At 67.8% G+C, this 23474-nt stretch overlaps 1 protein-coding gene across 4 annotated transcripts in view; it reads left to right on the plus strand.

Annotated features, from left to right (window-relative positions):
• The window catches only part of KCNQ1 (potassium voltage-gated channel subfamily Q member 1), a 210838-nt gene that overhangs the window by 77507 nt on the left and 109857 nt on the right, over positions 1-23474 (plus strand). For 2 of the 4 annotated variants that reach the window (XM_045821117.1, XM_045821119.1), the window contains exon 11: positions 15561-15681. The exons of 1 other annotated variant lie outside the window; for it this stretch is intronic. In XM_045821117.1, coding sequence (XP_045677073.1) covers positions 15561-15681 — 121 coding nt within the window. Of the gene's footprint in view, positions 1-3385; positions 3799-15560; positions 15682-23474 lie in introns of those variants that run through there. One more of the 4 variants, XM_045821118.1, reaches the window with a different exon arrangement.

Genomic DNA, 23474 nt, shown 5'->3' on the forward strand with positions numbered 1-23474 from the left:
CCTGTCACGTGGGAGGGGTCTGCTTCCTGGGTACAGTCCTCGGGCTGTGAGTCGGGTTACGGGGTGCCGCTCCTCTGCCTTCTGTGCGGGGGCCTGGAGGTCTCTGCTCACTCTGAGCCCTGCGCCCCTACAGTCTGAGGCTGTTGCGCACTCACTTTCTGTTCTCTCAAAGCGTTTTCTAATTTCTTTTGCGATGTCTTCTTTGACCCATCAGTCTTTACACAGCATGGTGTCCCACTCCCACGTGTTTGTAACCTTGCAGTTTTCCTCCTGTGACTGATTTCTAGCCCCATTCTGTTTGGTTTGGAGATAAGCACCTGGTGTGATTTGAATTTCTCGAACGTGACTGAGACTGCGTCGCAGCCCGACATGTGATCCTCCCGGAGAGCATCCCACGTGCCCTTGGGAAGAACGTGCGTTCTGCGGCTGTTGGCCAGAGCCACACCCCGCCCCGCCCCACACGTCTGTTTGGCCCTGGTGGTTCCTTCAGGGTGCTCACACCTTGTTTCCGCACTGACGTGGCCTGGCCGTTCTGCCCACTATCCAGGGTGGAGGACGGCAGAACCTCTCCCTCCGATGCTGGCGGTATCTGCTTCACATATTTGGGGGCTTTGTTATGTGTATGTTTGTTCCATCCTTTTTTTTTTTAAGGTTTTATTTATGTCTAGAGAGAGAGGAAAGTAGGGAGAAAGAGAGGGAGAGGAACTTCAATGTGTGGCTGCTTCTTGTGCACCCTCAACTGGGGACCTGGCCCACAACCCAGACATGTGCCCTGAGTGGGAATCGAACTGGTGACCCTTTGGTTCACAGGCTGACACTCAGTCCACTGAGCCACACCGGCCAGGGCTCTGCGTCTTCTTCATGAATCGTCTGTGCAATAAATACACAGTTTTCTACTGTACCTCCTGCGGCTGTTTTGGACTCAGTCTGTTTGTCCTGATGTGAGGGTGGCATCTCAGCTCTGTCGGTCACCGTGGGCAGAGAGTATCTTTCGCCTGCCGTCACGCCCATCTGCGTGGTGTCCCTGGGTCTACAGTGAGCAACCTGAGGACGACGTAAGTCGGCTAACTTGTTAAATCTGTTCTGCCGACTTCTGCATTTTGACTGGAGAACTTAATCCACTTTTATTTAAAGTTAATTATTGGGAAGGCAGCACCTCTGCCCCCTGGCTGTCCATTTTCTCTGTGTCTCCTGCCTTTGTTTTCTTCCTCCTTTCCTCTTCGCTGCCTGATCTTATGGCCCAATGGTTGGGGGGGGGGAATGGGTAATAGTAATTCCCAGTTCCTTCTGTGTATGTACTTTAGGTCTTGTCTCAGTGGCCACCGTGGAGATGACATTTACCACCCTAAACTTGTGAAGCGTCTAGCTCCAGGCACACCGGCTGAGCCTCGGCGGCCGCGCAGCCCGCCCCTGGCGGTGGCATGGCCCCACACCCTGTTTGGATGCTCTGTGTTGCCAATAACACAGGTGCGTAATTACTGTTTTCTGCACGTGTCTTTTAAGTTGTGTAGAAAGCAGAGAGGAGTTACAAGTGAAAACACAGTAGTCCCGGCTTCGTGTTTTACCCACACAGTTATCTTCTGCTGGAATTCTTGTTTTGTTTGGGGCGGCCTTGGGCTCCGTCCCACCGTCCCTTCTGAGGACCCCCCCCCGTCAGCACTCCACACGGCCAGCCCGCCAGCAGGGGACTCGCTCAGCCCTTGTTCCTCGGAGAAGGTCTTGATTTCCTCCTTTGCAGTTGAAAGATAATTTTGCTTGACATAGAATTCTTTACATAGTTTCTTCTCCCTTAGCACTCTAAAAATTCTGCCCCACGCCCCTGTGGCCTCCGAGCTGTCTGATGAGGAATCTGATGCTAATCTTGCCGAGAATCCCTGCATAGATGAGTCACTTCTCTGCCCCCTCCACGGTTCTGTCCTTCCGCAGTTGGATGACCCTCTGTCCCTTGGAGGTCACCGAGCTTCTAGGAGGGACAGGTTTGGGGTTTCCATCACACTGGGGAAAACGGTTGCTAGTGTTTTGGTTGTCCTCCCTGCCCCGTGCCTCGCCCGTTTCTGTGGTTCTCCTCTGGACGTGCTGGTGCGCAGTGCGGGGGCTGTTCATTTTTCCGGTCTTCTCCCCCTCTCCTGCTCCTCAGGCTGGATAATGTCAGTTGACCTAGAAGCTTCAAGTTCACCGAGTCTTCTCCCCATTCAAGTCCCCTGATAAGATCCCCCAGTGAGTCTTCCCCTCCAATTACGTTTCAGTTCCACACTTGCTGTTTAATTCCATTCCCTTTTATCATTTCTGTCTTTTTCCCGATACTCTCCATTTGCTCACCCACTGCCCTCCTGCTTTCCCTCAGTTCTTTGTCCATGATTTTCTTAAGTTCCTTGAACATGTCTTTAAAAGCTGATTTGAAGTCTTTGTGTCCTAAGTCCGGTGTCGCACTCCCTCGGGTCTGTCTCTGCTCATTTTCCTGGGAGTGGGTCGCACCTTCTTGCTTCTGCCACGTGCCTTATCGTGTTTTGTCGAAAAGGCTACTTCGGGGGGTAAATGTAGTAACTCTAGGCCTCGGATTCTTTCCCCTTCTCAGTCTTCCTGGTGTGAGCTGTGGCTGTTTGTCCCGTGACTTCCGCTTTCCTGAACTCTGTCGTCTTTGTTTCGCGTGGCCTGGAACACGAGTCCCCCTGGCCTGGACCCAGCTCTCCCGACAGAGAGATCCCCGAGCCAGACAAAGGGAGCGGGCGAGGGTGGAGGGGGGGAGTGTAAATAAAGGCACACTCCGAGCCCCGCAGGGCCGTCCGGTGCCTGGGCGGCCTTTCCTGACTGGGCCGGTCTTCTCGCAAACCTGCCCTTGCCTGCGTGTCCAACAGGCGCAGTGGTGAGCAGCTTCGTGTGGTCTCAGGTCCCTTCCGAGCGGGCGGGCACCCTGCCCTGGGCCTGCTCCTGGCTTTCTCCAAGCTTCGGGGCACACAGGTGCTTCTGAACGGCTGATTTCCCAGAGAACCCCTTTCCCACCTCCCCCTGCCTCGCCTCGGGCACTCTCGTCACCTCTGCCGGCATCTTTCCCCCGGGAGGCTGTGATCTGTCTGGCCCCCAACAGTGTTTTCACGAGACAGTCCGCCCCGGGTGGCCGCTCCGGGAAAGGAGGCAAAGGCGGCCCCCTGTGTCGGTCCTCGGGGGCAGCAGGGGCCAGATGCCATTCTTGGAGATGGCGCGACGCTCCCCCGACCCGGCCACCAGGCCCCGGCCAGGGAGTGCGGCCACCGTCCTCAAGGGTGCCCCTAAGCGGGGCGAGCAGTGTCGCAAGGACAAGCAAAAATGACACATACCTTTACTCTTGGGTGAGCCAAAAAGGTTCATTCAGTTTTTAAGTAAAAGGACACATTTTTGTTTTCATCAGTAACTTTATTGAACAGCATACTCACCTTTTGGTTCCGCTGCCTTCCGCCGTCTCCCGGGCAACTGCAGAATCCCGTCTTCCCCCGACTTGTTCTCTCTTGGGGCAAAGAGCTGTTCCAGGTGCCTCCTGCAGTCCTCCCGGGAGTGGAAGCTTTTCTCCGTGGAGAGAATTTTGGACACACCGAGATGAACGGCCATCTGAAGGCGCAGTGGCCGCCGAGCACGGTGGGTGGACCGGGACTTCCCAGCCCACCGCGAGTTGTCCCCGGGCATCGAGGAGACGTGTGTTCTCGTGTTGTCCTGACGGAGGAGTCTCCGTCTTCTGGTCGCCGATTCTGGACGCTTTGCACCCGCGCGACTTCCCGTCGGTCCAGCCGGGAGCAGTCCTCGTTGGGATGAACCGCTCAGTTTTCCGGACGGAGCCCCCAGCACAGGCCTCCCTCCCGGCCCCGGCAGACGCACCACGTTGCCCTCTTCGGAGGAGGACCGGCCCCCGGTGTGGTCGAGCGTGGCTCCTTCTCCACCCACGACCTCTGCCGTTCATTCCGCGTCCCTGCAAAGGATCCATGTCTCGTTGCCCGTCACAATTTGATTCAAAAACAGCATGTTTCTTTTACATTTCAGTAGAGGATCACATGCAGACATATGGTCAAGGTTTTTTTTCTACTTAGGTGAACTCAAAAATCAAAGCAATTAAACATAACGAAGCTGGTGCAAATTACTTTCAGGGCTGGATCTGGACGTTCTGAGTGTGCCGGCTCTCGCCCACATGGCATCACGTTGTGGGTTCTCCATGAACGTCTCGGTTTGGTTGCTGTCAGCTTCAACTGGTCTGTCCGACCAGGGAGCGTCGTCTGGCGAGAAACGTCCAGCACGGAAGTTCACAAACCGTTTTGGACACGTTCCGTCAGTCATAGCACCTTCTCCATACACTGCACGAGTCTCTTTTTGACTTCCAGTTGCACCTTTACCTTCCTTGAAGTGCTAAAGCATAATACCTGCAAGTGTTTCTGCCGCCTCCCGCTGCCGGCATGAAAATGGCTGCACAGACGCTCGCCAGCTTCGGCAAGCTCTGCAGACGCCCAGGGACGGGGCAGCTGTGCCAACGCAGCGTAACGGCAGCGTCCAGATGAAGCGGAAGACCACCGAGGGCTGCCAGAGCCCCTTACAGGGGAGCGGGCAAACTGGGGCCAACCCAGCACTCCTTCGGTTCTTGTTAATGATTTTTTTACCTAGCGTCTCCCCAATAAATTCAACTTCAAAAACGTCCACGGTCCTGCATCTACTCGCCTTGTCTGGTTTTGTGGCCCGAGGCCCTTTTGGGGGTCGATCAGATGACCCAGGATCGTTTTTTTCATCTCCCTCATTCTCTGGTCGGGGAGGGTGTGGGGGCTAGTGCTGGGAACTCTGGTTGCCTTGTTGCAGGAACCCTGGGCAGTGCATGCACAGACCCCCGGCATGGGGACCTGTCCTGTTTTGTCCGGAGCTGGCAGTTTGTGCCACGAGACCAGTGTGGAGCCCCGTCTGTCAGTGAGTCTGTGGGGCTTCTTGGCTGCGCCCCGAGTCCTGACCGCCACCCCTGTGGCGTGAGAAAAGCCACGGGCCCGGGTCTGGGCGCCCCGGCTCTGGTTGCACGCAGGGGCCTCCACGGACCGTGTTTGATCCCCGGGTTTCTGACAGCTGAGTGGACCCCTCCAACCCCCAGCTCAGTGGTCGTGACAACTCCCCCCTGCACGGCAAGGGGCGGGGTGGCTGTCACCTGCTCGAGTGGTCAGTCCTATCACTACTGCTTTGACGGTGTCTGTTTCTTGGTCTGGTGTTGGCTGGGTCCCCAGAAACCTCTGGCCGCTTTGTCCAGTTTGGGCGGAGTGGATTCTGACACGCTTTGCTTGCTTTTCCAGTCTCTGTGAAACCATGGTCCTCTGAGGTGTACCTGTTCACGTTCATGGCGTTTTATCTTTTTATGTATGTATTTTTACCCAGCATCTCCAGCCTCATCTCTGGGCTGTGTTTCCAGAGGCCGGCAGGGGTGCAGGTGCAGGTGCAGGGGGCAGGCGGCCGCGGTGCTGTTGGGATTCGGCTCGCGCACCCCCTTGCAGGCACCGCGAAGACCACTGCGCTGCCGGTCACTGCTGGGCAAGGTGTGTGTGTGAGTGGCGGGGGGGGGGGTGTTTGCAGGCGCTCGTTGGCTTCACACTTTCGAGGCGGGTGAGGAGGGAGAGCGGAACCCCAAGGGCAGGGGCGCAGCGGGCCGACGCTGTCTGAACGGAACTGGCCGCGAGACTGGCAGCCCCTCGCCGCCTCCTCAGGGCCCCCCCCCGCCCCCGTCACCGGGGGGCAGGTCTCGTCCCCTCTCTGGACTTGGCTCCTTTCTGGCCTTCTCCATCCAGCCCCCGGCCAAGGCCACAGCCACTTCCCGGCTGGCGCTCTTGCCCCGCCCCCTTCTCCCCACCAGCACGCAGGCCAGCCGGGTGAACACACAGGGCACCGCACCGCTCGCCTCGGCAAAAAGGCCCTGGTGCTTTCTCTCCCTGCCTCGGGCCGGGCTCACGGGGGCCAGAGCCCAGCCCGGAGTCCGTGCCGGCTCCTCCGGAGGACGACCCTCGCCCCGGGGGTGACTCAGAGAGCTCACTCAGGACGGCGCCACCAGGCGCGGGGAGCGGGGCCTGGCTCCCCCGCAGGGGCGAGAGGGCCGCACCCCGGAGGACTGGCTGTGCGTCACTCCGTCCGCCCCGTGTGCAGCCGGAGGCCCCGGAGGCAGAGGTGTGCTCGGGGAGGCGTCTGGCACGTCTGTGTCGAGCCGCCCGTGGCACGTATGGAACGTGAGGGCTGCGGGCGCCCGCAGGGGCCCCGTGCTGCTGCCTGTGTCCCCGAGGACAGGGACGGCCCGTGCTCCACCTGGGTCCCCGTGCCTGCGAGGGGCTTCTGCCGGGCGGCCAGGCCCGCCTGGGTCTTGGGGTCTCCCGCAGCCAGCGGACGCACCCTGGACCCCCGACCCCGACCCCCCTCAGCTCTGCGGAGCAGGCCGCTCCCGGAGCCTGGGCCGTCCGCCGGTCTCCGTGCTCCCTCTGACTATCGCCAGGTCCTCACGTCCGACCGGCTTCACTCCCGGGCCCACTGAGAGGCCAACAGGACTGGGGAAGGGCTGCACGGGACGGGCGCCCCCGTGTCTTTACATGAAGGGGTGCCCGTGCACCCCGAGGGGTCAGAGCAGAGAGTCCCCCTGCTTCCCCTTGCCTGGCGGCGCCCCTGCGGCCACAGGGCTGGGCCAGGGGTGCAGGCCGACTCGCCTCCCTCCGCCGTCAGCCGCTAACACGATCCCAGAGCTGAGCCTCCCCCCACCCCAGCTCCGGGGGTCTCTGGGCCCAGGCTCTGGCCTGGGGGGGCGGCTCTGGGCCCCGGACCCGGCCGGGCCTGGGAAGGGACGCAGGTTTCTCAGGCCCGCGCCCTCGGGGCCGGGGGTGGGGCCGCGCAGATGTCCACGTCTGGTGGCCAGGGCCCGAGCCGGATGCCGAGGGGGAGGCCTGCAGCTCATCCCCCGCCGGACGCCCGGGAACATCTGCGCGGCGGCCCGGGGCTCCTCCCGCTCCTGCACCCGCACCCGGGCCGGGGCCGCCGTGCGAGGCCGAGCTGGCGCGGGTCCCCGGGGCCGAGACGGAGGTGAAGGGACCGCTCCTAATTAGATTAAAGACATTTTTCTCTCCCTCTGTAATTTCTCCTTGAAAACCAAGGCCGCTTTTTGTCTTCTGCGTCCAAAGACCTCCAGAAACTCCCCTCCCCACCTCTCCAGAGGCTTCTCGGGAATGTCCTGTGAGCTCAGCTGCTGGAGGAGACGGCGCTCGGCCCAGATTCCATTGTGCGCCTCGCTTCCTGGGGCCGCTCTGGCTGCCGGGAGCCCCCCACCCCCTCCCTCCCGGAGCCGGCGCTGGGAGCCCCGCTCGGGGGCTTCCTGGAGCTCGGACCCCGAGGGCCGTCGGCCGCCCGTGGGGGGCTCTGCAGCTCCCCTCCCGTTTCCTGTGCGTGCCCGGGCGACCCCATCCTGGCGCCGAGGCCGCCGAGGCTTGCCTCCCTGCCCTTGGGCCCACAGATGTCCCCTTCCCTCTCAGACCGGGGGAGGGGGGTGGCACTGGGGTGAGGGTCACGGGTGTCCTTCTCCCTGGGACCGTGGGAGGCCCAGTGTCCTCCATGGGACCGGCCAGGGGGCCGCGGGGGCCTCTGGCTCTGCCGCCTCAGCGGCGCCTGCGCCCTCACGTCAGGTCTGCTGCTCTGCACGCACTGGGCTGGACGTGAGGCCCAGCACGTTCCGCAGCGCGCTCCAAACCCCGTCCAACACCGGGTGTGGAGGGGCCTCACGGGGGTGGGGGTGGGCTCACAGCGGGAAGCTGGCCGCCCGCTCTGGAGGGCCCCTTCCCACGGGCTGGGCTGCAGCAGAGGGAGGGCCTCGCCCCTGCCCCCACCCCCCACCCCGGGTTTGTGCCCCGCCCTGTGCCCCCCAAGCTCGGCCGGGACGTGCGAGCCCCTCAGCTCCGTGCGCCTGGTGCCCCGGCCCCAGCTCCTCCGGCTCAGGCTGCACCCCCGGGCCTGTCACACACATTCCTGAAGGCTCCCGGTGACGAACGATGGGGCCCCGCTCGGTCCGGCGCAGCACAGAGGGGGTGGGTTTTGACTCGCACATCTGGCCCCAGCTGTTCCGGCCGTAGCTGGACCCCGGGGCTGGGATGACCTCGCCCGCCTGTGCTCCCCCCTGATCCCCCCACACAGCACAGCCCCGTCCCCCCTGCTTCCCCTCTGGTCTCCCTCTCCCAACCGGCCCCCGGGGCGACTTGTGTCCCCGGGCAGCCACTGTCCGATGGGGCGCGGTGGCCGCCAGCTCAGCAAAGCCGGCAGGACGAGGCCGCCCCGCTCCCCGACATTTCTGTTGGGAGTCCGGGGCCGGGCTCTCCGTTGGGCCCGTCTCGGGTCTGGGGTTTGCTTTTGGGTCCTGCCGCCCGGCAGCGGGGAATGAGCAGCCCCCTAAGGAAGGTTCGGGAAGCCGTTCCCAGAAGCCAGGCCTGGCCGCTGGACAAGCAAAAACAACAGGTGTCCACGCAGGCAAGGTATTTTCCCGAGCGGAACCGCGTGCCAGCTGCGCACATGCATTTCCACGCCACGCCTCGGCCCGGCTCCTGGCAGCTGCCGTGGGAACAGCCCTCACTCTCTCGGCCCGTGCCCCTTGCTCCTCGCCTGGGGGCGCAGACGCAGGTGGCTCAGGGTCCCGGGCCAGGCCCGGGCTCAGCGATGTCACGCAGGGCCTGGCCGCAGCTGTCCGGATGCCCTGGGGAGGGGGTTCCCGTTCACGGTGCAGAATCCGCCGGGCACTGGCAAATCCGCCAGGACGGGATGGATTTTGGGGGTGGGGGTGGGTGGGGGGCTTTGACTTGGAAAGGACTGGGGCGGCTTCTGCTCATCCCTGTGGAGTGGCCAGGCTCAGGGAGAGTGCCCGTGCCCAGCCCTGCGAGGACATGGGGAGGTGGGGTCCCCGTGCCGAGGAACCAGCGTGGCCCCAGAGGCCAGGCCTGCGGAAGCCCCTGCCTGTCTAGGGAGGGACTGGCTCTGGGGTGTGGGGGGCTCCCGGCACCCAGGCTGTGGGTCACAAATGAGGCAGCCGGGGGACATGGGCATTCTTCTCCTGGGCGTCCAGGGAGCCCAGGGTGACCCTGGGGTGAGGACCAACGGGCCTCGCTGCGAGGGAGGGACTGGAGGGGCAGGGGCTGGACACAAGGGAGGGGAGGGGGGCCAGGTGCCGCGGGGAGGGGCAGCTCAGCGACGTGTATGGCCGGACAGGGCGCCCTGTGGCCGCACGAGCAGCCCCGGACCCGGCAGGCAGGGAGGCAGGGGGGCTGGGACGCGGCACCCTGGTGGCTCCGGGCCAGGCTCTGCGGGGCCCGGCCGGGGGCACGTCCGTGTACCCCCGTTTCCCGACCCACGCGAGCGTCGGCCGAGGTAGGAAACACGAACGGGCGAGAGGAAGGGAGGGGAGGAGGCCGGGCCGCCCTGTCTTCACGCGGAGACACGTGGGGCGTGTTTGACGGCTTCCTCCTAGTCGTTACTCTGTGCCCGTCTCTCCGGGGTTTTTTTAAGAACGTGGAAGTGCCGCTCTCTCTCTCGAGCAGGGCTGCCGGCCAGGAAGGAGGCGGCCGGGCCGTGCGGCCTCCGCTCCCGGGAGAGTGGGTGAGGCTTGGCAGCCCGCGTCCCCAGCTGTGGGAGTCGCCGCGCCAGAGGCCGCGCTCGCCACCCCTGACCTCCCCTTTTCCTAGAAAACACGACTGTTCTGTTCTGCCCTGAACACAGAGGCCCGGATTCTGGCTTTGCCCGGGCAAAGGCAGCCGAGAAATGAAAGCACCGAGACGCGGGGCTGTCTCCTGAGGGGGGCACGTCGCCGTCGCCAGCACACACGGCCCCGCCCGCCTGCAGGTCGCGTCTCTGGCGGGTTCCCAGGCCTCGGCCCCGGCCCCGCCCCAGGTGCCGGGCGGTGGGACAAGCCGCCCCCAGGCAGCCCGGGGCCACGGCTGCCTTCCCCCGTCTCCGCGGAACAGCAACCTGGGGCTCCTGCCAGGTGTGGCGGGGGTGACGCCCTGAGCCTCTCGGGACACGGCAGCGGCCCCCAAGCCCTTGCCGGAAGGGGGCAGCCTGCCAGCGCGTGCACCCGGGGTCGGAACTGTCCCCCCACCCCGGTATCCCTGGCTCCTTTGAGAAGGCTCCCGGCCGGGCGCTGACCACAGGTGGGGAGCAGCGAAGGGGTCCGAGGCCCGGCCTGGCCCCCACGTGCCAGCCGGCAGGGGCAGGGGCAGACCCCACACCGGAGCCGGGCAGGGCGGCGCCTCCCCTGCTGGTCCGGGAGAGGCGCCCGGTCACCTGGCAGGCGACACCCTTCTCTGCGCCCCTCGCCTTGGGGGCCCGCGGGCCGTTCCCAGGGTGGCACCAAACGGCGCACATTCCTGCCTGGCAGGTGCGGGCCGCACCCGCGGCCGGCTGACATGCACCAGGTCGGGCCTCTCTCGGGGGGCGGGGGCCCACCCCAGCCCGCGGGCCCGAGATGGTGCTTGTCACCTCGGATGTCGGAGGCACGGCCTCCTTCCCAGGCGCCCCTGCCCCCCACCGCCGTTCCTTCCTCCTGCGTGCAAGTGATGCAGACGTAAAAATATGTATTTGTGTTCTCTCTCCTCTCTCTTTTTTTTCCTTCCCTGAGAGAACATTTGAATCCTGGACGAAGTTCGAGCTCTGCCGCCTGACAACTGCGTAACACAACCCAGGGCACTTGAACCGCCGCCCCGAGCGGCGCTCCCTCCGCGGCGCCCCCCCCCCGCCCCTGCCCCGGGAGCGTCCAGGACAGGGGGCCTCCCTCGGAGCCCCCGTCACGTCTGCGCAGTTTCCTGCTGGGGGGCCGCCCTCGCCCCCACAGCCTGAGCCCCCTGCGTCTGTGCACGGCGCCGGTGGCGGGTCCGGCCCTGCACCTTCCCCCACGTGCACCGGCCACTGGGGCCCCCTCGGGGACGGGCCTGCCCGCCGCCCACTCTTCACTGCAGCATCTCTCTTCCTCCAGCCGAGTCCTCCATGTTTCGTGGGCACTGGCCGCTTTCCGGTGGCGGTGCGTTCGCCCTTCAGGGCGTCGCTGACGTGTGGACCTGTTTCTGCGCGGCCCCGCCCGGCCGTCTTTCCCTTTGCTGCCTCGTACGCTCCCACGAGCTCTCCCGGGCCCCCGGGTCCCGGAGACCTTCCTCCAGTTCGGTCCCGACGGTGTCGTCGCTCTGCTTCTCACTGCTTTTCTGGGGCCAGGGACGCCAGCAACGCGGGGTGCATAGGGCGAGGGACAGGGCCGTCCTGACGTCGTCTGCACGCAAGCGGGCAGCCGGCTGTCCCTGACCGTCTCTGCCACACGCAGGCTCCAGGAGGAGGGCTGTTTCCGACACTCAGCCCCTGTGCCTCCCCCCGCCCCCCATGGCCTGTTGCTTCCCCAGTCTCACGCCCTCCCGAGTGCCGCTGCGTCAATGGAGCCCGCAGCCTTGCTGTCGGGGCACACCAATGGCGCATCCTCCTGCTCGTCCAGGCCCGATTCAGGCCCTGGGCCGAGGCCCCAGTGCAAACCCTGGGGCTTCCACTGGGTCGGGAGGACCCCGCTCCCTGCGGGGTCTGCTGGTGGGGACGGAGCGCATTCTCCCCCGTCCGCGTTCCCTCTGCTGTCTCCGAAGGTCCCACCACTTCTCCTGAGAGTCCTCCCGGGGCCTCGGACGCGGGGGGTGCTCCCGGCGACACGGAGGCAGAAATGGCGCCGTGTGTCCCCGTCTCCCTCGCCGGCTTCCCCCGGCGGTCGCTTCGCACGCGGCCACGGTCTGGGGGGCAGCGCAGGGAAGCTCACACAGGGATGCCCCGGGACGGCACAGTTCGCTCCCCGTCACTCCGAGTCCCCGAGTCCCCGAGCACGGCCCTCTCCCGTCCCGGCAGCCTCGCTGCGTGGGAGCTGCGGGCCGACGCGGTGTCCTCGTGCCTGCGGCAGCAGCTCGGTCTCCGGGACCCAGACGCTCTGGGCGCCGACCAGGCCGGTGCCGGGCCCCTCAGCGTGGTTTCCTCGTGGGGGGCCGGCAGGAAGGTTTGGAGAGAGAATGCCGTGGACCCGAGCTGCCTGTCTCACGTCTCACGCGTCCCGTCGGGGCAGGTGACGTCAACATGGCGTGTCACCGGCGGCGGCAGCCTTGACGAGCTCAGTCAGAGCGGTGTCGGCCGGGCCTGTGCGCACGGTCCGGCTGTGACGCCGAGTCCCGCGTCCTGCCCACGCTCCAGGGCTGGGGCCAGGCCCCGTCTGCGGCGGGAGGGAGCGTCGGAGGACTGGGGGTCCCAATGTCACAGCCACGGCCGCAGCCAGCACGTCTTCGAGGGACAGGCTTTGCGGCTGCCCCGTCGACCTCCGCCCTCGAACGCCAGCACCTGCCTGCCGCTGTCCGCTCTCCAGCCGGGACCCCCCAACAGACCGGGGGGCTTCTATTTAGGCTGCACGTGGTCAAACCCGCCCTTGGAAAGGCACGGTTCTTGCGTTTCGACCAGTGTCACAAGCCCACCACCACCACGGCGCCGTGCGGAGAGGGCCCGCGGCCCTGGAAGCCCCCTCGGCGGCCCCGTGGGAGGCAGGCACACCCGTCCCCGAGCACCGGCAGCGGCCACTCTGCTTCACGCCCTCCGGCTCCTCCTCTCCCCGAACGTCCGTCACACGAGTGGGGTCGCGACACATGGGCTTCCGCGTCCGGCTCCTTCCCCCGCAGAAGGAGGTGCACGTGAGACCCCTCCCTGCGGCTGCACGGCCACTCGTCCGTCCCCTCTGCCTGCTGAGCGGGGGCCCTGGGACGGAGGTGCCACCGGTCACCCCCTGGGGCACGCTGTGGTTGTCCCGGGCTCTGGTGAAGCTGCTGCGCACATGCGTGTGTCACAAGGCTCCCGTGTGCACAGACCCCAGCTCGTGGGAGCACACGTGTGGGAGAGGGGCCGCTGGCGCGTGTGGGGCGTGTGCGCGCTGACCTGGGAGGGCCCTGCCGCAGGCTCCCACGGCGGCCGGGGGTTCCGGCCGCGCCGCGTCCTCGCGAGCACTGGCTGTCACCGCCCCGGTGTTGTCTCTCCCTTCCGGGAGGCGGGAGGTCAGGCGCTGGGCTCCCCCCCAGGCATCCCCCAGAGCGGCCGTGCGCAGGCCGGCCCTGCTGCCGCGGGCGTCCAGGCGGCCACTGTGCACTCACGGCCTGCGTCTCCTGGCGGCTGCCGGCGCCGGCCGGGCAGGGCCTCGCGCGTGCGTCTGTTTGTAATCCACAGTGTCGGGCCTCGCGCGTCCTGGGGCGTCCCGGACACGCGTCCTTGGCCGGGCGGGGGCGCGGAAACACCGTCTCGGAGCCCGCGGTTTATCTCGGGTGCGTCCCAGTTTGTCACTGTCCCCCTCACAGACCGAGCTGCCCGCGCCCCAGGGGCAGGGGCGCCCACCGGGTTTCTCTGTCGGACCCGAGAGCCGCCTCTTGTGTCTCCGTGTTCTGACAGTCTTCCAGGTGCTGGGTGTCCGAGTTCAGAGGAAAACGTACACACGTTCACACATTTGAATCGCAAGTAGACTTAGGAGACGGGTGCATTTCAAAAAGCAAAAGGCGCACCACTTTAGAAACACAAAACGTTTTCTGCAACTGGAAACCGCCGTCGTGAAGGTGAAACCGCCGAAGACACTGGGGACGGCGTCGATGCCTCACTCTGCGAAAGGATGACACTTCTAACACGTACGTGCTGAGTTGGCCAGACAGCTCTTTTCTTGTCTCCACGGGACAGCTTTCGTTTTCGCCCAGCTGTCCACAACGACGCCCTTCAGGACGGCTTTGTTGGGGGGGCAGCCGCCCCGTCCGTGTGCATTCCTCAAAATCAAAACGGGTGGACTTCTGTGCAGCCGCTTTAACACTGGAGATGGAGGAGAACGGGCCCCGTTTTCGGCGTGTGTGCGTGCTTTGTTGCTCCAAGGAAGGTGAGAACACACCTGGGACACAGAGGACGGCGTGTGCCGTGTGCGGAGGAGGCGCTGCGACGGACCGGACGTGTCGGAGGTGGTCTGCGAAGTCTCCTGCTGGACCTTTCCCGCCGGACGGCGGTGCCCCGTGGCCGGGCAGACCAGGCGGCGCTGGCGGCGATCAACCTGCAGCGCTGACTGAGAGCGGCCAGCCCTCCACCACACGGGGGGGGCCGCGGGGGGGGGCCGGCACACGCGGAGTGTCCAAATCAAAGTTACTGGCGGAATGAAAAATGCGTCTTTCTTTACGGGGGATAAGCGGAACAAACTTTTGGGCCACCCCGAAGTAAAACGTCCCGACCACGTGAGCAAGAACGTGCAAAGGACACAGACGATTCCCCAGGACACCCAAACGGCCTCCAAGCCACTGAAGCCACTCAGGGTGGCAGGACGTTCTGCAGCTGGTCTTCCGCGGCGCCAGGGGGCCTCGCGGAGGCCGGGAGTGGACGGGCGGACGGGCGGACGGGCAGGCGGACACGCACGCAGCTGCCAGCACCGGCGCACATGGAGGGTGAGGTCCAAACCGCTACGACGTCTAGAGGAGACAACCCAGCGACAGGCACTCGAGTGACCGAGTGACCGAGCGAGCACCCTACCCTGCCCCCGGCCCCGGCCCAGTGGGCCTCCCGGACCCCAGCCCAGCACGCTGGCGTCTCACGGCGGTGCCGTCACGCCAACGGAGCCTGTACGTCCATCGGATGTGGGGTGCTGGGGTTCCCGGGGGTAGGGCCGACTCAGGGACCACTACAGGAGACGCCCAGGTCCCCACAGAGAAGCAGGGTGGACGAGCCACAGGAGGACAAGGACGGAGCCACCAGGCGCACAGAAGCCAGTCCCGCCCGGTGCCGGCTGCCCCGATGAGCCAGGCCCGGGCTCAGAGCGGCCGGCGGTCAGTGCTGACGACCTCGGAGGGGGAGGACCCTCCTAAATCTGCTGACTTCTCGCCAGGAGGACTTCGTGGTTTTTCAACAAAAACACTAAAAAACCCAGTGAACCCAGGCAGAACTTCAGGGGGCCGAGAGGTGCTCCCTGCCAGCCCTGAGCCCCGGGGCGGGTCGCTGGGGGCCGGCCCGGGAATCTGAGCACCGCCTGCTCAGGGGGTCCCGGTGCCGTCCTCGGGGTGTGGGGTGGTGGACACGGCGTCTCTGCCTGAGCGCGGCTGGGAGCTGCGTGGCTGGCCCTCCCTCCTGGACGTTCCCATCCCCGTGGGCAGGAGTCCCACTGTCCTGGGTATCCAGTGACACGCCACCAGCCCACGGCCAGCATGAGAATGAGAGCGTTGGGGGGGTGGGGGGGTGCAGGGGCAGTATCTCCCACTGGGCTGCACTTACCTGGGTGTCATTCTTGACCCAAACGTGCGGTCAAGAGGCCCCGCCCATCCCACGGTCTGAGGGGCATCGCTGGCCCTCGCCTGCCCCTGGGCCACGGGAAGCCTCAGGCACGCGGGGGCCACCCTGACCCGCTCCCCATCCTCGGGCCCGAGGCTCGGGGCATGATCCCTGCTCTGCGCCCGGGGTCTCTCGTCCGCCCGTGGGCAGGCTCGGGGTGAAGGTCGGCAGTGCCCGCCCGCCCGCCTGCCCACTGGAGCCTGACGCCCCCACGCCCTCTCCCGCAGTGAGGAGGAGCCCCGCCCTGCTGGACGTGAGCCCCACGCGCTTCGTGAGGACCAGCAGCTTTGCCGAGGACCTGGACCTCGAGGGGGAGACGCTGCTGGCCCCGATCACCCACGTGTCACAGTGAGTGCCGCTGCCCGCCGGGGGCAGCCTGGGGACGGGCGGGCGGGGGGCTCCGAGTCACTGCGCCTGGGTGCCGGGCCGGGGCTCGGGCCGCCTGTCCCTGGGGCCGCTGCTCACCAGGGGCCCCCTGGCGTCCGGCGGGCACCTGGGGACATGCCCCGCCGCACCAGAGAACACGGCCGCGGCTCTGACTCGGGGAAACCAGGCCGGCCGTTCCCACTCTGTTCGTGCGCCGAGCGTCTGGGAAGGTCTTTTGCTCCCCCCACGCCCCTCCTCTGCGCCCCAGAAAGAGACGGCTCCGTGTTCGAGCACTTCCCCCGTGCGGCGCCGGCCAAGCCCCGGGCAGAGGCCCAGAGTACCTGCTAGCTGCCCGCTGTCCCCGGCCCCTTCAGGTGGAGGGAACGGCCGACTCCCTGCCTCTCCCAGCTGCCCTGTCCCCTGGCACGGCTGGCCTGGGGCACAGGCCTGGCCTCCCCGACCACGGTGGGCACGGGCTGATCCCCAGGGGCCGCCGTGGTGCGCAGTCCCACGCCTCCGACAGGGCACCCTGCTGCGACAGCTGGGCTGGGGCTGGGGGGACAGCGAGGCCCGCTCTGGCCTCGCCCACCCGTGGCTCCCTGGGGACGCCCCCCGGGCACGCTCAGCCCTTCCGGGTCACCTGCTGGCACCACCCCCTGCCCTCTGTGGCCCGAGGTTGCCCTGACCCCGGGGCACCTGGCAGGGCGAGGCCCGAGGCCTGTGGCCGTGCCATCGTGGCCACCGGAGCCAGTGTGCACCCGTCCGGTGGCCCGGAGGGCTGTCTATCTTGGTGTCTGTGGGGGGCACGGGGGTGCTGACCCACAGGACCCCCGAGCCACATCCCAGGCCCCAGTGCCCCCCTGGGAGGCTGTGTAGAGCCCGTGCTCACAGGCTGGGGGGCGCCGGGAGGCGGGGTACCAGGAGGCCCCACAGCCCTGGCACTGAAATGGGCTGCGGGGCCGGGCCTGGGGACAGGGCTCTGCCCTCCGGGCAAGTGCCCAGCTTGGTAACTGGGCTCTGGGTGGGATGACTGGCGGGAGCCGAAGTGTGGCCGCGGTACAGCAGCCGGCAGCGCTGCGCCGTACGGCCCCCAGCCGTCTCCCGTCCCTTCTCCCAGAGAGAGGCCGTCCGACAACCGGCTGGGGCAGCACTCCGCCCGCCACAGGCGTCCGCAGCCCGAGTCCTGCGGTGTGGCCCATGGGCTGGGGGGTCGCCTGCCTCGCCCCGGCTGGACCCCCCCCCCCGCCCCCGACAACCGGAGAAGGCTTTCGTAGCGCGGGCGTGTCCCGAGGCAGCGGGAGAGGTGGGGGATGGTGCCCGGGAGTGGCACTGAAGGGGGAGGGGTGCTGCAGCGACAGTGGTGAGCATGGGTGGGGCCGAGGCGTGCGAGGAGCGGCCACCGGGAGGCGCTGCACAGTCCAGTTGAGGCCAAGTCCAGGCTGACAGGGCAGGGGTCTGCGTGCCAGGCCCCTGGAAGTCGGGGCTCCCCCCGTCGAGCGTGGGAGGTGCTGGGGCCCCAGAGCCTCTGTGCCCCCGAGGCCTGCCAGCCACGCACAGGCAGTGGAGGCGGTGGCGGTGGTGGCGGCAGAGGTGGCAGCAAACACGGCGTTTACTCGGGGCTGGCACTGCAGGGCGGGGAGCGGGGGCCGGGCCTTCGGGCCCGCACCGGTGCTGCGTCCCTTCCCCTCCCGCACGGCCGGCCTGGGGGTCTCACCCCTCACGAGATTTGGCTCCGGCCGCCCAGCGACGGTCAGGTCCCACCGACGGCCCAGCCCTGTGACCCGCCCCCCAGCCTGGAGAGGGGCACGTGCATCCCGCGTGCGAGGGACGGGGGCGCACAAGGGGCAGAGGGGGCGGGCGGGAGGGGGGTTGCTGAGAAACAGATCTATTTTTCTCCAGCACGTTCCTGATGTTCAATGTATCACCACGCTGGGCTAGTTCCAGAATTCAAATTAAAAGCATAAAGAAAGACATTTTGTTTCCATCTCGAGCTCTCCCCACCCGAAGGGCCCCAGGGAGGTGAGGTCACCGCAGCCGTGATTACGGGAAGGCCCCTGGGGCTGGGAGAAGCCCCCCTTTCCAGGGCCTGTTGGCCTTCCGTCGAGCGAGGGGTGGGGGCCCGGAGATCTGCGACCCAGCCCGGCGCAGAGCAGGGGCCGCCGGCGAGTGGGGGCTGGGGTGCAGCGGGATGAGGGGACAGGGTGGCTGTAACCCCCCGCGTGCCACAGGCAAGCTCTGCACCCACCTTCCCGGCAGGTCCCCCCCCACCCACCCACTCTCAGCCTGGCTGCAGGGCCATCACGGCGCCAGCACAGCAGGGATGGGGCAGGAGGTCGCAGGGTGGGGCCGGGGGGTCCCCACCTACCACACGGGAGGGGGCCCCTCCCCACACGGGGCAGCTGCCCACCTCGAGGGCTGCGCGCAGGGCGGTGGGAGGGGGACAGCCACCCCGTGGGTATCCCCACACCTTGCCCCGGGGCGCCCTGTCTGAAACCCCCTGTCCCCCCATCGTCCCCCCACCTCGGTGGCTCAGGCAGCACATGCTCCACCAGCGCTCTAGGCCACCGGCACCCCGAGCCGTCAGAACGGGTCTGGGGACCCCCAGCTCAGCCTGGCCCACCCCGGCACCCCAAAGCCTCGGCCAGGAGCCGCTCAGGAGTGTGCTGCCCCCGACCCCACCCTGATGCAGAAGCAGCCCCAGGCAGGGCTGGCCGGGACGAGAGGGAGGTGAGGCCTTCGTGCCGTGGAGCTGGCAGGCAGGGCCAGGAGCGTGGGGACCTGGGCTCCGAGGTCAGGGGCCGCGTGTGGCCATGGTCCAGGCATCCTCCTCCCAGCAGCCTGGGGAGCCCCTCCCCCAGCCACCCAGTCGTCCAGGCACCCGCTCGCACCCCATCCAGTGCACGCGGATCCCCCAGGTGGACGGCGCGGGAGGCCCGGCCCGCCACGGGCGCCGTGGCACGTGGCTTCCCTGAGGGGTCCTTCCAGGAGACTCGGCCCCTGGGCTCCCCCAGCTCGGCCGGTGCTCCCCGGCCACCCCGTCCTGCTCTGCAGGGGACACCGCGCGGCTACCCGCCGCGTGCCGAGGGGGGCCCTCGGACGGCTGGGGGCTGCCTGGGCTGCGAGCACGGCCGGCAGGGGTGTGCTCAAGGGCCCCCCCCGCGACACGACAGCATGCAGATCCCCAAGCAAAACCGGCCCCGCGTGTGTTAACCGGAGTTTCCACGTCCCCGCTCTCTCCTGGCCCCGCCGAGCCTCACGCCAGAATGTTCCAGCCCCCCCCCCCCGCCCCTTCAGCGGGGCCGCTGCGGCCTGGCCTCCCGCCACACCGCTGCTCACGTCTCCGAATTCTGCGTCCGTCAGCGGGGCCGGGGCCAGCCCGCCCGTGCCTCCTAGAAACGGGGGCAGACGTCCCCCGAGCGACCCTGCACCCCGCTCCACGGCCCTGGGCCTCGCCCCCCAGATGGGACGGGCCCGCCTGGGGCAGCTCGGTGACACGGGGGTCCGGGGGGCACACACGCTGCCCCTCTGCGGGCTGCCGCCGAGAAGCGGGGTGGGGCAGCACGGCAGCATGGAGAGGCTGTCCCGGGGCCGGCGTCCGGGGGGACGGGAGGGGGTTTTGGGGAACAGACGAGACCAGCTTGTCCCGTTCCAGGCCGGTGGGTGTCCCGCGCCCCTCAGACCCCTCTGTCTGCGCGCGGTGCCCAGGCAGCCCCATGGGGGACTGTGCAGGGCTGCACGAGTCCCAGGCTCCCCGTCAGGGCCTCACAGCCCCGGCCGGGCCCAGACCCCGAGTCTCGGGTGCGTGGGGGGACGGCGGGACGGGGGACGGGAAGGGATTCCACGTTCTAATTGCATTAAGAGCGAGGAAGAATGGTTCGGTGGGAATGAGACGGGACTGGGAACGGGTTGCCCTCGAGCTGGCCCCCCGCCGGCACCGGCCCGGCTGCGGGGGGGCCCCCAGCCTCTGGAAGCGCCCCTCGGCCCCCCTGAGCACGTGAGGGGGATGCCTGGGCGGCCTGGCGCCGCCGTCCAGAGAGCGGGGAGGCCTCTCCTGTCCTCGGCCCCGTCACCGCAGCCCCCGGCCCCAGCCGATGTGTCTGCTCCCCTGGAGGCCACGTGACCAGCACCCACTCAAGGTGGCAGGGCCTCCCAGGTCCCGTCCCTGACGCCCGGGGGTGACCCCTGTCTGGCTTAGAGCAGCAGGATGCAGCTTCCCCTCCCCCCCCAGCTGGCACGCCACTGTGAGAACGCCCACACTTGGCCCGTCCCCTCCCCGGTGGCTGACCGCCAGGGCGCGTCCCCACGGTGGGGTTGTCACCGTGTGTGCTAAGAGTCTCCTGTGCGGGCTCCTGGCAAACATCGGGCTGTGTTTCCAGGGAGCAGGTGCCCCAGTGCGGAGCCGCCGGGGCGTCCCGTGGGCGCGGTCACGCCCGGCCGACACTGCCGGACCGTGTCCCGGGGCGGCGCCGGGGCTCCGGCTGCTCCCCGTCCGTCCTCACCGACACCCGGCCGTTCCGGGAGTTTGCTTTCTAGCCACGTCGGTGGGTACCCAAAAGCAGCTGATTGCAGCTCTAATGTGCGGCGACCCGACCCGACCCGACAGCCAACGCAGCCGGACCCCTCCCCACGTTGTCATTGTTGAGTCCCGCGGTGGCCTCCGCACGGCGCCCACGTCTCCGCCTGGTGTACTCCGCGCTGTCTCTCCCCGTCGTCCGCAGTTCTTCCCGAAGACAGGAGTCTCGTGTCGGAAGCCCCCCCACCCTGCACGCCCTGCAGACCACCGGCCCTCCCCGCCGCGGGCTGCCCTTCTCCCCCCTCCGGGGAGCCTTCCCGCGGGCTCCCACCGACCGAACGTCTCCCGGTCAGACGTCTCCTGGCGGGCCCGTGCCGCCTGCGCCCCGTCTGCACCGCGTGGGCAGCTCCGAGGTCATAGAGACGTGGTCGCCCACGGCAGCTGCCAGCTGGCCTGTCGCGTGCGGGTCTGCTGCCGTCTGGAACCCGTCGTTGCGCCCCAAGGAGGCCCGGGCCGAGGTCAAGGTCAAGCTCATGCTCCCCATGAGCCCATGCTCAAGGTCATGCTCCCCACCCCTGGACGCCCAGTGCGGCTCGGCGCCCTCCACCAAAGGGGCTGGGGCTCGCCACCACCACCCGCGTGACCAGCCCCGGGCGGCGTGAGGCCCTTCCTGGGCCCGGCGCGGCTCCGCCGGTCAGGCTCCGGTGCTTCTGTCTCTCTCGCCAGGGTCCGCGGCGTCGTCCCTGTGCTTCGGTGCTCGGCCCCGACGGCTGGTCGGTCGGTCGGTCACACGGGCTCTGGGCAGCTCTGCCGCCTCGCAGCCGGCTCCGTGCTCTCGGTGCGGCCGGCTGTGTGTCCCTGCGTCCACGGGGAGAACAGACGTCCTGACGACACTGCGTCTGTGGCCCAAGGCCTCCGGCGCCTGTCGGCCCCCTTTCACAGCTCCTCCAGGGTCTGCGTCTGCGTCTCCCGTGCCATGGGCCACCCACGCCTCGTCCGGGGGCCGTCCCTTGTCAGCTGCTGTGAGGAGCTCACGCAGCCGGGACACCGTCGGCCAGGGAACACGGGCCGCCCGGGCTGCTCCCGCAGCCCGCGGCACGCTGGGCCGGCCGCCGCACCTCGCTGAGCCTCTGCACGCACTCGAGGACCCTGGGACGTGCGTCTCTTGGGCCGGGCGTCCGGCTGGGAGCCTGGTTCAGCCCAGGGCCTGACCCACGTTCCCCGGCGTGAAGTGGCACCTCGTGATGGGGGCCCCGTGAGGACACCCCTTACTGGGCCCGAGATCTTCTGAAACTGCCGGACCACAAGTTCCCGAGGACTATAGATGGGGTCACCGTGCGTGGCCACGAGGTGTTGTCCTTGATGAGGTGGACCCAGAGGCCCGAGGGCCCCGGGTCTCAGGACAGACTGGAGGCAGGGGTGGCTGCAGGTCTGCTGCCCAAGCGGCTCGAGGCTGGGACGGTGACCTGTGCAGGTGCAGGGGGAGCCCAGCGCCCCCCGCGCTCTGCTCCCGGGGGCAGCAGCAGCCAGGGGACCGTGTCCGCAGGTGGTCGGGGGGCCCCGGGGGAGCCTGCTGTCTGCCCCCGTCTCCGTGGGCGCCCCTGCTGGGGAGGGCCCTGGTCTCCCAGCAGAGCACGGGGCGGAGTGGGCCACGTGCCCCGTCTTCTCTCGGCCCTCGGGGGGGCAGAGGGGCAGAGGCAGCGGCGCAGCTGCCCCGCAGGGGGCTGGCCTCTTGGAGCGCCCACTCGGCCCCCACCGCAGGCGCGTCTGCGCCAGGCTCAGGCGGGCCGTCTGCCGGCTGAGACGCGCGGCCCCTGCCCCCGGGAGGGCCCACGAGAGCACCCACCGGTGGCTCCCCGCACTCACAGGAGGGCGGGGACTGGCCGGTGTCACCCACGTGGCGGGGCCAAGGCTCGTCCCCAGATGCAGCCTCCCAGTGACCAGCCTGTCCACTGTGTGTGGCTGGTCACGGACTTGTCTCGCTGACCAGGCCTGTGATCGTTTAAACCTCGGCAACGTGGGGCCTCGGGGCTGGGGGGCAGTCCTTCCCGCTAGTGTGTGGGCACCCACAAGTGGGGGCGGGGGGTGCACGGGCTCTGCAGCAGCAAGGAGCGCACAGGGCGGGTGAGGAGGGGGACTTCCTGCCGCGGGCTCAGGCCCGGGCCTGCTCCGCGGGGAGCAGGAGGCTCCGTCCTTCCGCAGGTGAGAGAGGCCCCGAGCGGGGGCCTGGGCCTGAAGGCGGTTCCAGCCGCTCCGGGCCGGGGGCGCGGCCCCTCCCCGCACAGGCCGGCAGCCCCGCGAGGGCCCAGCCTGCGTCTCCCTGCTGCCGGGGCGGGAGGTGTGGGAGCCGGCGCGCGGGGCCACCCAGCGTGGGCTCAGGAAGGGCAGGAATGTGCTGAGGCGGGTGTGGCCGCGGGGCACGCGGCTCCTTGTGGGTTTTTCTGGGGGCCGGAGAGCCGGGCGCACAGACGGAGGAGGCCCCTCTCGCCCGGCCCCCGGCACACACACTAGGACCTTTCTTCGGCGCGCGGCTGCCGAGCCAGAGGCCAAGGGCGCCTCCCGGAGACCTGAATTCCATTCGCTCTTGGCACAGGGCGGCTTCCTGCCCGGGGAAGGTGTGCGCGCCCGTGTGCACACGCGTGCCCGCGGCCTCGGGGGGGAGGGGTCCGGTGGGACGCGTGAGGCGGCCCCAGGGCTCCCCGGCGGGCACCCAGCATGAGCGCGTCGGAACCGTGCGGGGCCTCAGAAACGGGCTCCGACTTCAGGCAGTCACGGCCAAACAGGCCTTCGCGTTGGAAAGCCAAGACTTTTTGCAAAATAATTCAAAAAGTTTCTTGAACCTGAAACTTTTCCTGATGATTCCCCCTTCTGAAGCTAATAACGCGTTACAAGCGGCTCCAAGCCCAGCCCGGTGCCAGGCCAGCTTCCCGGAAGCCCTCGCCAGCTGCTGGCCTTGGGAAGGGCTCGTCACCCTGACGGCTGTGCAAGAAGAAAAAAAAAAAAAAGAGCTCGCCGGGCACCGTGGCCGTGGGCTCTGAACAGCCCTTTGTGCCGGCCCAGCTGCGGCGTTTTTCCAGGCCTCGCCCCGGGGGCCGCCCGGTGCAGCTTCTCCTGGCTTCCTCTCGCGGCGGCGGGCACGCCGGCCGCTGCTTCCCGCCCCATCTCTCAGCCAGTGCCCGTCCGGGCCGCCCCGTCGTGCGTGCCCCGGGGGCGGGAGGGGGGGGAGCGGGGCGGGAGTGCCCAGGGCACAGCCCCCGGAGAG

Source organism: Phyllostomus hastatus, unplaced genomic scaffold (genome assembly GCF_019186645.2).
Source record: "Phyllostomus hastatus isolate PE091 unplaced genomic scaffold, TTU_PhHast_1.1 phas_scaffold_443, whole genome shotgun sequence".
Taxonomy (NCBI): Eukaryota; Metazoa; Chordata; class Mammalia; order Chiroptera; family Phyllostomidae; genus Phyllostomus; species Phyllostomus hastatus.